The sequence below is a fragment of the Pleurodeles waltl genome, chromosome 10 (genome assembly GCF_031143425.1).
Source record: "Pleurodeles waltl isolate 20211129_DDA chromosome 10, aPleWal1.hap1.20221129, whole genome shotgun sequence".
Classification (NCBI taxonomy): domain Eukaryota; kingdom Metazoa; phylum Chordata; class Amphibia; order Caudata; family Salamandridae; genus Pleurodeles; species Pleurodeles waltl.
This window is the reverse complement of record NC_090449.1, coordinates 571,634,421-571,647,788: the sequence shown is the minus strand read 5'-3', so window position 1 is coordinate 571,647,788 and position 13,368 is coordinate 571,634,421. Positions and strand designations below refer to the sequence as shown.

At 43.1% G+C, this 13,368-nt stretch overlaps 1 protein-coding gene across 2 annotated transcripts in view; it reads left to right on the top strand.

Moving 5' to 3' along the window:
* CCDC13 (coiled-coil domain containing 13) overlaps positions 1–6,952 on the top strand; it is a 527,643-nt gene extending 520,691 nt beyond the window's left edge. For both annotated transcript variants that reach the window (XM_069211020.1, XM_069211021.1), the window contains exon 16: positions 5,156–6,952. In XM_069211020.1, coding sequence (XP_069067121.1) covers positions 5,156–5,315 — 160 coding nt within the window. In that variant the 3' untranslated portion in view covers positions 5,316–6,952. The remainder of the gene's footprint in view (positions 1–5,155) is intronic.
* The last annotated feature ends 6,416 nt before the right edge of the window (positions 6,953–13,368 follow it).

Sequence of the window (13,368 nt, the reverse complement as noted above, 5' to 3'; positions counted from 1 at the left end):
AGATCCCAGGTACCTCAACCTTGCTATATGGCTCCTAAAGTTGTAGGATGTGGATATCTTAATTTTTCACCTGAGTGCATGAGCATTCTAAAGGAAGCCTGCAGACCGACCACTCATGCCTGTTATGTGGCCAAGTGGAAAGGTTTTGTCTCCTACTGTCACTCAAAACGAATTGACCCATTTGAAGCTATAGTACAAAGTATTGTCTGTTACCTGCTTCACTTGTAAGTTTCTGGGCTGGACTTTACATCCATATGGTTACACCTAGCCGCTGTGGCTGCCTATCTTCAGAATAAACAACACATCTCTCTCTTCAGCATGCTGGTCAATAAATCTTCCATGGATGGGATGAAAAGTGTGGTTCATTCCCAGGTTTATACTGGCATCCTAATGAAATCTTAACATTGTAGTCACTCGGCACATTGGACCTCCAATTTACCCCTCCATGCCTGTCCTCTTCAGTTCCTATCTTGGACAGTGGCATTTCTAGTTGCCATCATCTCACTTAGGCGTATCAGTGAGCCTCTGGCATTAACCCTGGAAGAACCCTTCTTCCAAGTACATAGGGATATGGTTGTCCTCCGCAACAATCCCAAGTTCCTCCCTAAGGTAGTGTCGAATTTCCATCTTAATCAGTCAGTAGACCTACCTGTTTTTTCCCCACACTATGATTCAGTTGCAGAACAGCGTTTACATACTTCACATGTAAAACTAGCCCTCATGTACTACATTGATAGGGCCAAGCCATTTATATTGACAAAGCAACTTGTTGTTGCTTTTGCTGAACCCCCTTAAATGAAGGCTATAGCCAAGTCAGGCATTGCCATACGGAGCGTTAAATGCATCCAGACATGTTACTTTAAAATCATAAGGAATCTACCCACTCCTCCTAGAGCACACTCTACTCGAAAGAAAGTAGCCTCTATGACCTTCCTGGGGAACATCCCTACAGCTGATATATGCAAAGCAGCTAACTGGACCACACCACATACTTTCACAAAACACTACTGTGTGGATGTTCTAGCCTGTTGGATGCAAAACAAAGTAGATTAGAAAATAATTTGTTGTTTGTAAACTAAGGCTCTTTGAGGACAGTTTACCCAACTTCTAAACTGTCCAGCTATGGATGGATCGATTCAGGCATCATATTATGTTATAAACTGGTAGTGAAGGTATTATTAGGAAAACCGAGAGCATTTAATTTGAGGCAAAGGGGCTGTAGATATATATATATATGTATATAATATTACACAGTGGCAGTCACCACTCTGTAATTATCGTTGGGACCAGACTTCCATGGGAAGTGGATTTTTAGCTTACTAATAACGTTGGTGCCGTTTGACAAATCTTCACGAAACTTTCCAGAAAAAAGGGGGGGGGGGGGGCAGGAGTTCTTCCTCTCGACCTCCTTCCTGTAAAGTTTCATGGTTATCTGTTAAGCGGGGGGCTGAGAAAAAAGAGAGAAATCCAGAAGCATGTTTTCCACGTGCAATTTTATACAAAGCTACATCCAAAACAGCAGAACGGAATTACACTGAATTTAAAGCTAGATCTGATTTGGTGTAAATCCGGTCAGTAGTTAAGGTTCAAAATGTATAAATATCTAGAAGCGCAAGAGTACCACAGGACAAGCAGATCAAAATGTAGGATCTGATTGGCTGCCTTAATTCAACAAAGATTTTTGGCAGCCATTTTCGGACTCAGGGACTCAGTCTCCTTGTTCTGAAAAAAATAAAAAAATACATGCACTGCTTCTGACCTCACATATTACATCTCTCATAACCTGTTTGAATGACATCACTGATAACATCACTGATGACATTTTATATTATCTCACTGATGACAACACTGTGCATAGTGAGGGTTCGAGTTCTAGTTACTTGAATTAACAATAACTGGTAAATGTCAGAGTTTTTTAGAGTTAAAAATTTTACTTTTTAACTGACATTTTCACCTAACTATATTGTCATTTTAACCTTTGGTTTTTTCAATGAATATAAAGTAAAAGGGTTCTGGCATCCTGCGTAGGGGCGGGACAGTTCTAATGTTTATGACTGCAAGGAAGAGTATTATGATGCAAACTCACCACCCTGCTTAACACCTCTATCACCACTGCAACATTTCCCAATGCCTGGAAACACAGCAAAGTCACAATACTACTCAATAAACCCTCTGCCGACCACAGCAAACTAAAAAATGTCTGGCCAATCTCCCTGCTCCCATTCCCACAAAGATACTGGAAAAGATCATCAACAAGCAACTCATGACATGGCAGAACCAGCTACCCGAAGCCTCCAATCCGGCTTCTGCAGCAATCACAGCACCAAAAGTGCCATGATCGCAGCCACAACGACAACTGAACCCTCTTCGACCGAGGAGAAACAGCAGCTTTGATTCTCCTCGACCTCTCTGCAGCCTTGGACACCATATCCCACCACATGCTGATCGAAAGACTCCATCACATGGGCATCCAGAGGGATGCGCTCAGATAGATCACCTCCTTCCTCACCGGAAGAACACAGAGGATCCACCTCCCACCTTTCACCTCAATACCAAAGGAGATATCCTGCGGTGTTCCCCAGGGCTTTTCCCTCAGCCCCACGGTCTTCAACGCATATATGACCTTGCTGGCAAACATCAATAGATCCCACGGTCTCAACATAATTTCCTATGCAGACAACACCAAACTCATTCTCTCACTCACTGACGACCCTTCCACCACCACAACCATCTTCCACTGATGCATGACAAGCATCTCTGACTGGATACAGAACAACTGCCTGCAGCTGGACACAGACAAGACGGTAGCACTGTTCTTTGGCAACAGTAGCAACACATGGAACGATTCCTGGTGGCCATAAGACCTAGGGACCCGCACCCACACCCTCCGACCATGCCAGAAACCTCTGAATCATCATTGACAGGAAGATCACCTTAAAATTACAGTTCAACGTTGTCTCCTCTGCCTGCTCCCTCACTTTGCGCATGCTATGGAAGATCTTCAAGTGGCTACCCGTACACACGAGATGCACCGTGACACTGGCCCTCCTCATCAGCCGACTGGACTAAGGCAATGCCCTCTATTTAGGAATCGCTGCACACCTCCTACAGAGACTTCAGAATGCTACAGCCAGACCCAATCTCGGTCTTCCCCCAGTAAACCGACATCACACTCCATCTCTGGCAACTCCACTGGCTCCCTGTACAGAGGAGATGCCATTTCAAGCTGCTGACCCACGCACACAAGGCTTTACACAACCAAGGACCTGCATACTTTAAAAACCACCCGAACTTCCACCAACCGTTAAGACTACTCTCTGCCTTCTTATTACTTGCCCATACTCCCCTCATCTACCGAAGCAGAAGTGGAGAATGCTCCTTCTCTCACATTGCAGCAACAATCTGGAACAGCCTCCCCACTCACCTCCGGACCATCACCTAACTTCTGGAATTCCAAATGGCCCTCAAGACTTGGCTGTTCGAATAAGCCTCCGGGACCTTAAAGCGCCTGGATACCCTGATTGAGCGACCAAAACTAGGGTTACAAGTAAGTAACTTTTCCTTCCATTGCTGGGTTTTGATGTGGTTGGGCTGGCTGCAAGAGGTTTACAGTTAAAGGAGACCCATCCCTACCATCTTTCAGCTTATTCACTATTGTTTTATCTTTTGGGGAGGGTTTAACAGATTCAAGTGAATAGTACTTGTAATATTTAGTCAACAGTTAAGAACAAAGCATGCCCCAAAACCATGCACCTGTTTCAGTTTGAGTTCTGTAAAGAATGGTAGAGTATATCCATCCTGTTGTGGCCTTGTATGATACAGGACTAGGATTCTGCAGCAGTGGTGACTCTAGGGAGTGAATCTCAAAGCATTTTTTTCTAAACTAAGACAGAACTTGTAAATAAAAAAAAATAATGAAAATACAAGGAGTGGTTACGTTATGTATAAGTCTCACCCTATCATAGATATGTGAACACACCAGTGGTTATGCAGTGGTATCTTTATATGTTAATTGAGAGCAGAGAGGTATGAGTTGGCTTTTCCTAACAACTGCATTTTAACTTATGGTACGTACTTGTACAGTGACCTCTGCTCTCTCACAAAGCATTCAACGCTTCGCTGCTGCCTATGTGACAGATTTTAGTCAGTGGGGAATCGATCCCGTGGCCTATTTTCACTATAATATTTCCTCTTTTTTCTTCAAGTGTCAACAGAGAAGTACACAGAAAATGGCATCTTAGCTCATGTGTTTGCTGAACAACAATAGGAATCACAGGCATGCTTTGCCGTTTTCCACAATACATAAATTGCTAAAGTTTTAAAAATGTAAGTTACGTTACTCTTCCAGATGTGCTCAACACCTAGTCCTCCATCGAAACTTCAGATGGCTTTTACTCAAACACTCTCATAAAACATAATAATAATGATAATAATAAAAACAACAATGGTAATAATAATAATAACAATAATAAAGCTATTACTAAAAAGAGTGATAACAGTGATGATAATGTATTAATATAAATAATATTATTATTCATGAAATTATTATTTTTTAAATTATTTTCAGTGCAGAATGTATTGTGCAATAAACCAATTTTCGTATTTGAAAAAAAGTAGCAGGTCAGAAAAAAACTATGAATATGAAAAAGGTCATGGATACTAGGTGAGCGGAGTCTATAAGCCAGGTGACTCCAGAGAAATTAAAAAATGTGCGCAGGTGCAATATGTAGTTATTTAGTACAGAGAGAGTGAGACTTGTATATTAGGAGTACTTGTGTAAAAAGAAAGAACAATAACAAACTAATATAGAAGGTCAGATTTTAAAATCTGGTTGAAGAAAACGTCAAAATAATTCTTGTGTAAATCAAAAATTATGATATTGGCAGATTTAAGAGCATTAAATGAACTGAAGAAGATGTCAAAATAATTGGGTAGAGAAAGAAGAGTGAGAAAAGTATGGTGGGTGGGAGTAGAGTCAGAGAAACAGAGTTAGAGTAAATGTTGTGATATATGGTACACCATCTCTGTAAAAAAAGTTTCACATCTCACCTGTTTATGGAAAATAATATTTTTATGAAAAGGAGTTTCCTTGTGTATTTTTATAGAAAAGTCACATTTTCTTTTCTTTTTTTTTTTTTTTTTTTTTTACCTTTAGACTTGCTATCCAGATGGATGAGAACGAGGCACTCAAAATTACCTTGAAGAGCACACTTAAGTCAAAAGAAGAAGACCTTAAACTATACCATGATATGATGGCTCAAGTGAAAGAGATCTTTCTTCAAGCCCTGCGGCATCACAAGCAAGAAAAGGTCTAGTAATACAGAATCGAGCAGAACTATATCAAATGGAGCAGAGGAGCCTGCAGAAAAATATGTCTACCAATTTGCACGCAGAAGTTCCATGAGAAATTCCAAGAGTAAACTCATGAGGAATTATCTGCAGTTTTTACCACCCATAGTCAGTAAAATTAATTTGGTGCTGTGGCAAGTGTAGTGGCAAAAGTCAGTTTTCACTCCAAAGCAGTTTACAATACACAAGCCCTTTAAAGTGCAATATTATTTCCCATTCACCTCCTGCCTTAGGTTTGAGTCTCGGGGCTTTGGGACACACTGGACTCCAATGTCAGGGTAATTAGAGACTTCCCAAAATTGTAACTTCTCAGAGTTCCAAATATTACCTGTGTGTACGAGACCGATATTCTGCTGTAAGCTAGTATTTTTATACAACTGTGTAGAGTACTGGATTCCAAAGAAAAATATGATAGATGTATAGTGAAAAAATATCAAAAATGGTTGGTTAAGGTATCTCTGGGCATGTATGACATTTATCCTTATCTCAAACTGGAGCCATATTTTGAGGAAAGATATTTGCTCAGAATGGCCAGTGTGTAGTTTCTGCACTTGTGGGAGAGTTAAAGAGGCAAAGCAACAGCCTGTGAATTCTTCAAGGCTTAAAGCAAAAGAAAGTCTGACCCTGAGAATTGCTATGAACAAAAATGAAGGAAACTACTTCTTGTTTTAGTAGCTGTGTTCCTCCCTGTCTCTTCCCTGTCCTCCACCCCAACAAATGGGCAGTGCCTTCAACATATAAGGCTTAGGCTCATTTGGAATATTACATTTCCATCCTTCTTTTAGAGTCTCTGCTCTGCGGATTTACAGATTGGAAGGAATAGTCAGCTGATACATTACATTCCTTCTGCTGACACAAGCTAAACTTTGGAACTTGAAACCATGTTGGATTTTTGGATCCCAAAGTTCATTTCTGCAGAATACAACTAAAGAATGTTGTGGTTGTGGGCAGTCACTTTTGATGTTTTCAGAAACACTGAAGAACATCACCACAAAATTTTTTGTGTGTGATTTCAGGAGATTTATAGTATGGTGCATAGTACATGTTGTGGTGAGTCCACATCATGTTCTGACAATTGCAGGAGAATTTCTTAGCATGTCACTTTCAGCCTACAATCTCTTCTGGTCCTTCTGGCTTTGTGGGGTGTGGTTCATATTTGTATGTATATTTGAATATGAATTTGGTGCAATTTGTGCAGATTTTTGTAGTTTTTACAGGCAGGACTACATTGAGCTTCTTGTTTGCAGTGCCCAGTGAGGTTTACATGTAACTGAATTTCCACAACAATTCCTGCAGTTGATTTGGCTGTTTGTAAAGGCCTTAATACAGCTTCACTCACTCGTGCTAGACAAAGGATAAGATGCCTAAAACAGAGTAGGTAGGCAGCATCCTTAAAACGTCATGTAGCCATATTATCACTGATAGCTCCCTCAGCCCAGCTAGCTTTCCCCTTCCAGCAATACATAGGGGGTCATTCCGACTCCCGCCGGCGGCGGTAACCGCACGCCTGGCGGGAGCCGCCGAATGACCGCACCGCGGTCAAATGACTGCGGCGGTCATTCTGAGTTTCCCGCTGGGCTGGCGGGTGACCACCAGAAGGCCGCCCCCCGCCCAGCGGGAAACCCCCTTCCACGAGGATGCCGGCTCTGAATGGAGCCGGTGGAGTGGAAGGGGTGCGACGGGTGCACTGAAAATCTATGTGGGGCCCTGTTAGGGTGCCCCTGCAGTGCCCATGCCAATGGCATGGGCACTGCATGGGCCCCCAGGGGCCCCACGACACCCGTTCCCGCCAGCCAGGTTCTGGTGGTGAAAACCGCCAGAACCAGGCTGCCGGGAAGGGGGTCGGAATCCCCATGGCGGCGCTGCTTGCAGCGCCGCCGTGGAGGATTCCCTGGGGCAGCGGGAAACCGGCGGTACACCGCCGGTTTCCCGTTTCTGACCGCGGCTGTACCGCCGTGGTCAGAATGCCCATGGAAGCACCGCCAGCCTGTTGGCGGTGCTTCCGCGGTCGTTGGCCCTGGCGGTCCATGACCGCCAGGGTCAGAATGACCCCCATAGTGAGTAAAGTAGTACCACTTTGAATTTTTAATGGCATGACACTTTGAATGTTTTTTCAAGTGGATGGGTCTGAGAATCCAGCCCTTTGGTCATGTTTACACTGGTAGGATGTTTTTCCAAATTCTCATGAGGTGATGATTTTATTTCTTAGAGTCTGCATGAGTGGGAAAGCCATCTGTGCAGCGTTTTGTGCTGGACTCGTATTTTAAAGTCATTGATGAAGTGGTCAGTCAGGCCAACCATGAAGTCCTTGTCCTATCCCCTAAGTCTGCACTAGAATGTGTGGCATGCAAGTGGTGGACAAAGCAGGCAACAGACAGAAATACAGTTCATTTACCTGTTTTTAGTAAAAGTATATGATATCAGGTGTGTGTTGGGTTATTTTATTACTTCAATCTGTGTCAGGCTGATTGTAGAGGCCTTCAGCTTTTCTTCTGTGGCTTCTGCTATGTTAACCTAATTTCTCTGGTTGTGGAAGTCTTCTGGTCATTGAGAGGTCAAAGGTTTACGTTCAGAACTATGGCGTCCCATCTGCTTATGGGTATAAGTGCTTCCGGGGCTTTAGTAGAGTATCCATTTTGAAAGCTTTCTTGCCTCTCATTGATGGGGTTACATATGAAGAGACCATTTGTTCCCTTATACATCTGATTCAGATTGTTTTTTAGGTCGTCTGTTGCTTAAACTTCCACAGTCCTCTCCGTAGTTCTTCATTTTCATCCCTATCTCCAAACCATTGTCTTTGTTTCCATGGTGAAGATGCTGAGACTTCTTAAGTTAAGTTTCTTTTGTGGATGGACCCTTATTTTATTTCATTTATACACAATTCCTTCTGAATGAAAATATTCACCTTTCTGAAAGGGTTCATTCATGGGTTTAACTGGCACTTTGTTAGTGTTCTTACATCTCCTTACAAGAAGACCTTAAATCTATTGTGTACTGATGAATATCAGACTCTTTCATTGTGATGGATCTAGCGTCCTACTGGGACCTTACGTCAGCTATTTCAGGGGACTCCAAAATGAAGTATTTGTTATCAATCCCATACCTTCTACTTTCCTACCCATGTGTATCTCAACAACTACTATTGTTTTGACGTATGCAATTTCTTGTGTTCTTAAAGGACCATTCAATTAGCACATCATTACATCTGTCTTCCTTTCTGTCTTCCAATAAGGACCTTAACAGAGCTCTCACAGGTACTTACTTTACAGGGGCCCTCCAGGTGTACACCACTCACTAGCTCTTCTTTGCACAACATTGTTTCATTTCTTACTTTCAGTGTATTTGTGTAGCTGCTCATTAAGTGATCTGACTCAATTGAGATTTACTCAAGTCACCTCTGTAAAATCTTTAAAGTTGCTATCTGGCCAAGCTGTTGCCTTATTTGTTTTTCAAAGGTACATTTCCAGATCAGTATGTGGAATGATTTCTGTTCTGGCATCTTAATATTGGGCTGTGGAAATGAAAAGCCATGCTCATCTTCTTTGAGATACTCCTATTATAACATACACTTAATTGCTGTGTTTCTACAGCATTGAATCTTTAGTAGATTCACATGCTTCAGTCATTCCCCACCGTTGAAGTGGGAGACCCTTAGTAACTTTAAAATAGTAGTACTGGACCTTAACAGCTGTAAAAGCTACAGAGAGTGCCCATTAGAAGATCCACATCATTCTAAAGGTACCAAACATCAGCCATTGAGGTGACAGTGCTCCTTGTCTCACCTCTCCCATAGCCCTTCACACCTCAGATTTCTACTACAGCTAAGTTAACTTTTGGCGTTTTTCTTAGGCTTTGGATGTGCTCATTTCCATATTGCCTCTGAGAAAAGTCATCAATAGAGTAATCCAAGAGAACTTGTTTAAGGCGTGTGATTGCTGTGGCAAAATGAGTGTTTCCCCTGATGACCATCACATGAGATTCATATACTACTTCTACCCAGGTCTGCAGGACTTTTTTCTGCCAAGACCCTCAATGATCTTGAGGGGAGACTAGTTAGATGGATCCAAAAAGACTAAAGCATATGAACACTCCTACTCTCGGGATAAATCTGAGACCAGATATTTTAAATCTAAGGAAAATATAAAGCCCGCTGAAGCAGAATCCTTGAGGTCCAAAACCAAGTCTACAGGGCCTTCCTCAGAAAAAGGAAAAAAACACCACAAAAACATTGAAAACATCAGCAGGTACATTTCCCCCAGAAAAAAACACAGAAAAAGAGCCATTTCCCATCCTCAACATCTCCAACATCATCACCACTGACTAAATTTTTTTTAAAGTAATTCCACCATCGATGTTGAGCCCACCAATAATGTCACAAGTAACACAGACCAACGAAAACGCGTCTACGACGTTTGAGATGAGGAGACAGCATGTGGACAAGATATTGGCTCCATCCACAATGGAGCCATTAATAGCTCGCCTGTGGATGTCAGAGTCAACAACAAAACCACCATCAGTGATATTTCTGTTGATGGATCCTCCAAGACACCTACATCGTCTCAACAAGCATCTAGATCTCAAGGATCTGTACCATGAGCATCAGAAGGCGGCCTCAAAATGTACGTCAACTGATCAAACAGTTTTTAGATGTTCCTTAATCACCTTTCCAAGTACATACATTATAATGACCAATGTACAGACGTAGAAGAGGTTGAACTACACCCAACTTATCCAATGAGGTGAAATCAATGGAGTGATTATATCCTACTAGTGACAAACCTACCAACTTCCCCACCTTCTGACTCACCACCTGATGATAATGCAGGTTCTAGTCTTTGGTTGAGACAGCAGCCAAAAGATTTAATTTACCTGTGTCAGTGAAATAAACTGACTGTTTCCTGCACGACTTCAGACAACCAACAAAAGATTGGTTGAAACAGTCCCTATTAGTAGATCACTTCTGGCAAGAAAGTATAAAACTTATGCAAAATACGGCTACAGTGGCAGCTATAGTACCACAAATTGATATAAATTGCTCCCAGAGAATTCACTACTATGCCTCCAGGGTCACTGTAAAGCTGATTACATTATCGTGCAGGTAGCACACAAAGGATCCAAAAATCTAAAGGCCCCTAATACATTACCACCAGATCGAGAAGGCTGCAAAATGGACATGGTGAGTAAAAGATTCTCCTCTGTGGCAGCTATGTCAATAAGGGCTACTAAAGGTAATCATGGCCAGATATAACAGGCAGATGTGGTTCGTCTTAGCTCAGTATCTGGCATTGCTACCAGAGGCTAAAAAGCCGAAATTCAAAGCTATCCTTCCTTGAAAGAAGGCATCTGCTACTCTCCTCGAGTCAGCTAAGCACTTCTCACAGATTGGCTTCAGGCAGCTAGCTGGTGCAGCAGCCTTACATGGGACGGATGGTTGATGGACATGCCATTCAATGGTGAGTGGCTGTTTGGTAAGCACGGGGCAACGCACGTAAAGAAATCAAAGTGGATATGGAGGCAGCTGAATCTCTGGATGCTGTACAACTTCGTAAGCCCTACTCCTTTCGAGGTAGAATAGAATCCTACTGTGGTTAGTATAAAGGCTATGGATATGCACCTCACCAACCTACGTGTCAACCGCAAGGATGACGCAACCCACCAAAGCAAGGTCAATAGCCCTATATGTGTCATCCACAAAAGTGGAAGACCCAACAAAAGGTTCAGGATGCCAGACGTCACTGACAATGTCCAGGCACAAGATACCATAAAACACTAAGCCACAACTTAAAGCCTTGTAGTAGGCACAATATCTTAGTTCTAAAGCAACTGGGGGGCAATCAAAAGAGACAGATGGGTGGTGGACATCATGTAGTATGGACATACACTGAAGTTCATTCAACACCCACCTACAACTCTGCCTTACCAAATAAAACACAGGCACCTGCATTTATTGAAAGCAGAAATTTGATTTGTGCTATAGAAATAAGCCATAGTAAAGGTCTTAACAAACATATGGCATCATTAGGTCTCAAAGATGTGTATTTCAACATTCCCATTCACAGGAAGCAGCACAAATTCCTAAGGTTCAAGGTAAATGATTGCCACTACCAGCTCTGAATCCTTACCTTTGGCCTCCGATCTGCACCCAGAATCTTTACTAAATGTATGGCTGCAGTAGCCGCCCACCTTCGAAGTCCAGGTCATCTGGCCTAACTTACCTAGACAATTAGATGGTCAAAGGTTTGCCTGTAAAGTCTACCAACAACTTGATCAGAGCCTGTATCACACTTTTAAAATCTTAGGGTCTCATTACGAGGTTGGCAGGCCGACCACTGCCCCCGTAGAGAGGAGACAGCCGCAGAGCTGGCGGTCTCCCCCCTGGCCTATTACAAGGTTTCCAGTGGGATGACCGGGGAAACCTCAGAAATCTGAGATTTCTGTCGGTCAGCCCACTGGAAACCGTAAAGCTGCATTGACCTCGGCTCCTTATGGAGCCAAGGCCAATACCATCTCACAGAGGGTGCCCCCAGCACCCTCGGAATGCACACTGTCTGTCATGGCAGATAATGTGCATTTCGAGGCTGCTGGGCAGGGGGGGGGCCTCTACTGCCCATGCAATGGGCATCGGCAGTGCAGGAGCCCCACTACGGCCCCCAGCACTGTCTTTCCGCCACCCATTTCATGGCAGGTGAAAATAGGACTTGTGATCAGCACCACCGTGGCTGACCACAACTCCGACTGCCGACACCCCGTTGGGAACTATGTTCCTGGCGGTAGTGGCAGTCCACTGGCGGTGCGACCGCCAGGGTCAGAATTTGGCCATCGGACCTCCAGGTGGGCCTTAGTCTTTAATCTCTTTCGCAAAGATTATTTTCTTAGGAGATATAATAGACATCGAAAGTGCAAAAACATTTTCATCAGTAAAGAAGCAATAGCCCATTCGACTTGGCAAAGCAAACAATGAATAACATTTTGTCTCCTAAAAAAGCTGCTAGGCTTCATGTCTTCCTGCATAGCATTCTGCAGACTTGAGGCCTATACAGAAACAGTCATATATACAGTGGGCCCAGGTATCCGGTTTCTTCAACAACAGAGTAAAAGTAACTGTAAAAACACTTCCCTGGTGGACGGCACAGAAGAACATACGCTTTGGCCTTATATTCCCACAACCAAGGTGTCAATTTGTGATTACCACAGATGCCTCAATGAAAGGATGGGGATCACACCTCCAAGAGTTATCAGCAAGAAGACTCTGGACATCATGAGACACGCGTCTACACATAAATATCCTCGAACACAGAGCACTCAGAAGGGCGTGGCAGTCCTTTCTCACATGTATCTTTAAAAGTATTGGTCTTATAGGACCGCACCACCTCAATGTTCTACATAAACAAACAAGGTGGAGCACATTGTCAAATTCTAGCAGCAGAAGCACAAAATCCACAGCAGTGGGCGATTCATAACAGAATTACCCTTACAGCAGAGCATTTCACAAGCACAAGCAATGCTCAGACATACGGACAGCCCCCACCCCAGGATATTGTGATTTCGCTATTTGTAAAAACAATTGCAAAATCAGTACTTTTGTAAAAATCCAGCTATTACAAGAGTGCCTGCAAAATTTGTGTCAAATTAAAACAATAATGGGATTCACCCTCTCTTTATTATCTCTGCGCTGCTGCTGAGCCAAGGAAAGGGAGGGTGAGCAACAGGCTAGCTGGCATCACAGGTGTTAACTTTTTTGTTGCCTGCCTTTGAAATGCACAGAAGTCCCTCCTGTGCAATTAGCCTGCAGCCCACCTCATACCTTTCAGTGTGCCCTTCTGCGGACTCTGCAGGCCATTTAAAGACCCTCCACTGCATTCCTCTCCCTTGGCCCTGTCTGTCTCCTCTTAACCTCTGCCCTCCCCTCATGTTTTCTCTTTTTTTATATACTCTCAATCCCCGCTGCCATAGTGGGGCAGGCAGTTATTCACAATTTATTCAAATAAGGTGTGCTTGTTTTTTCTCTCCCACCATCCT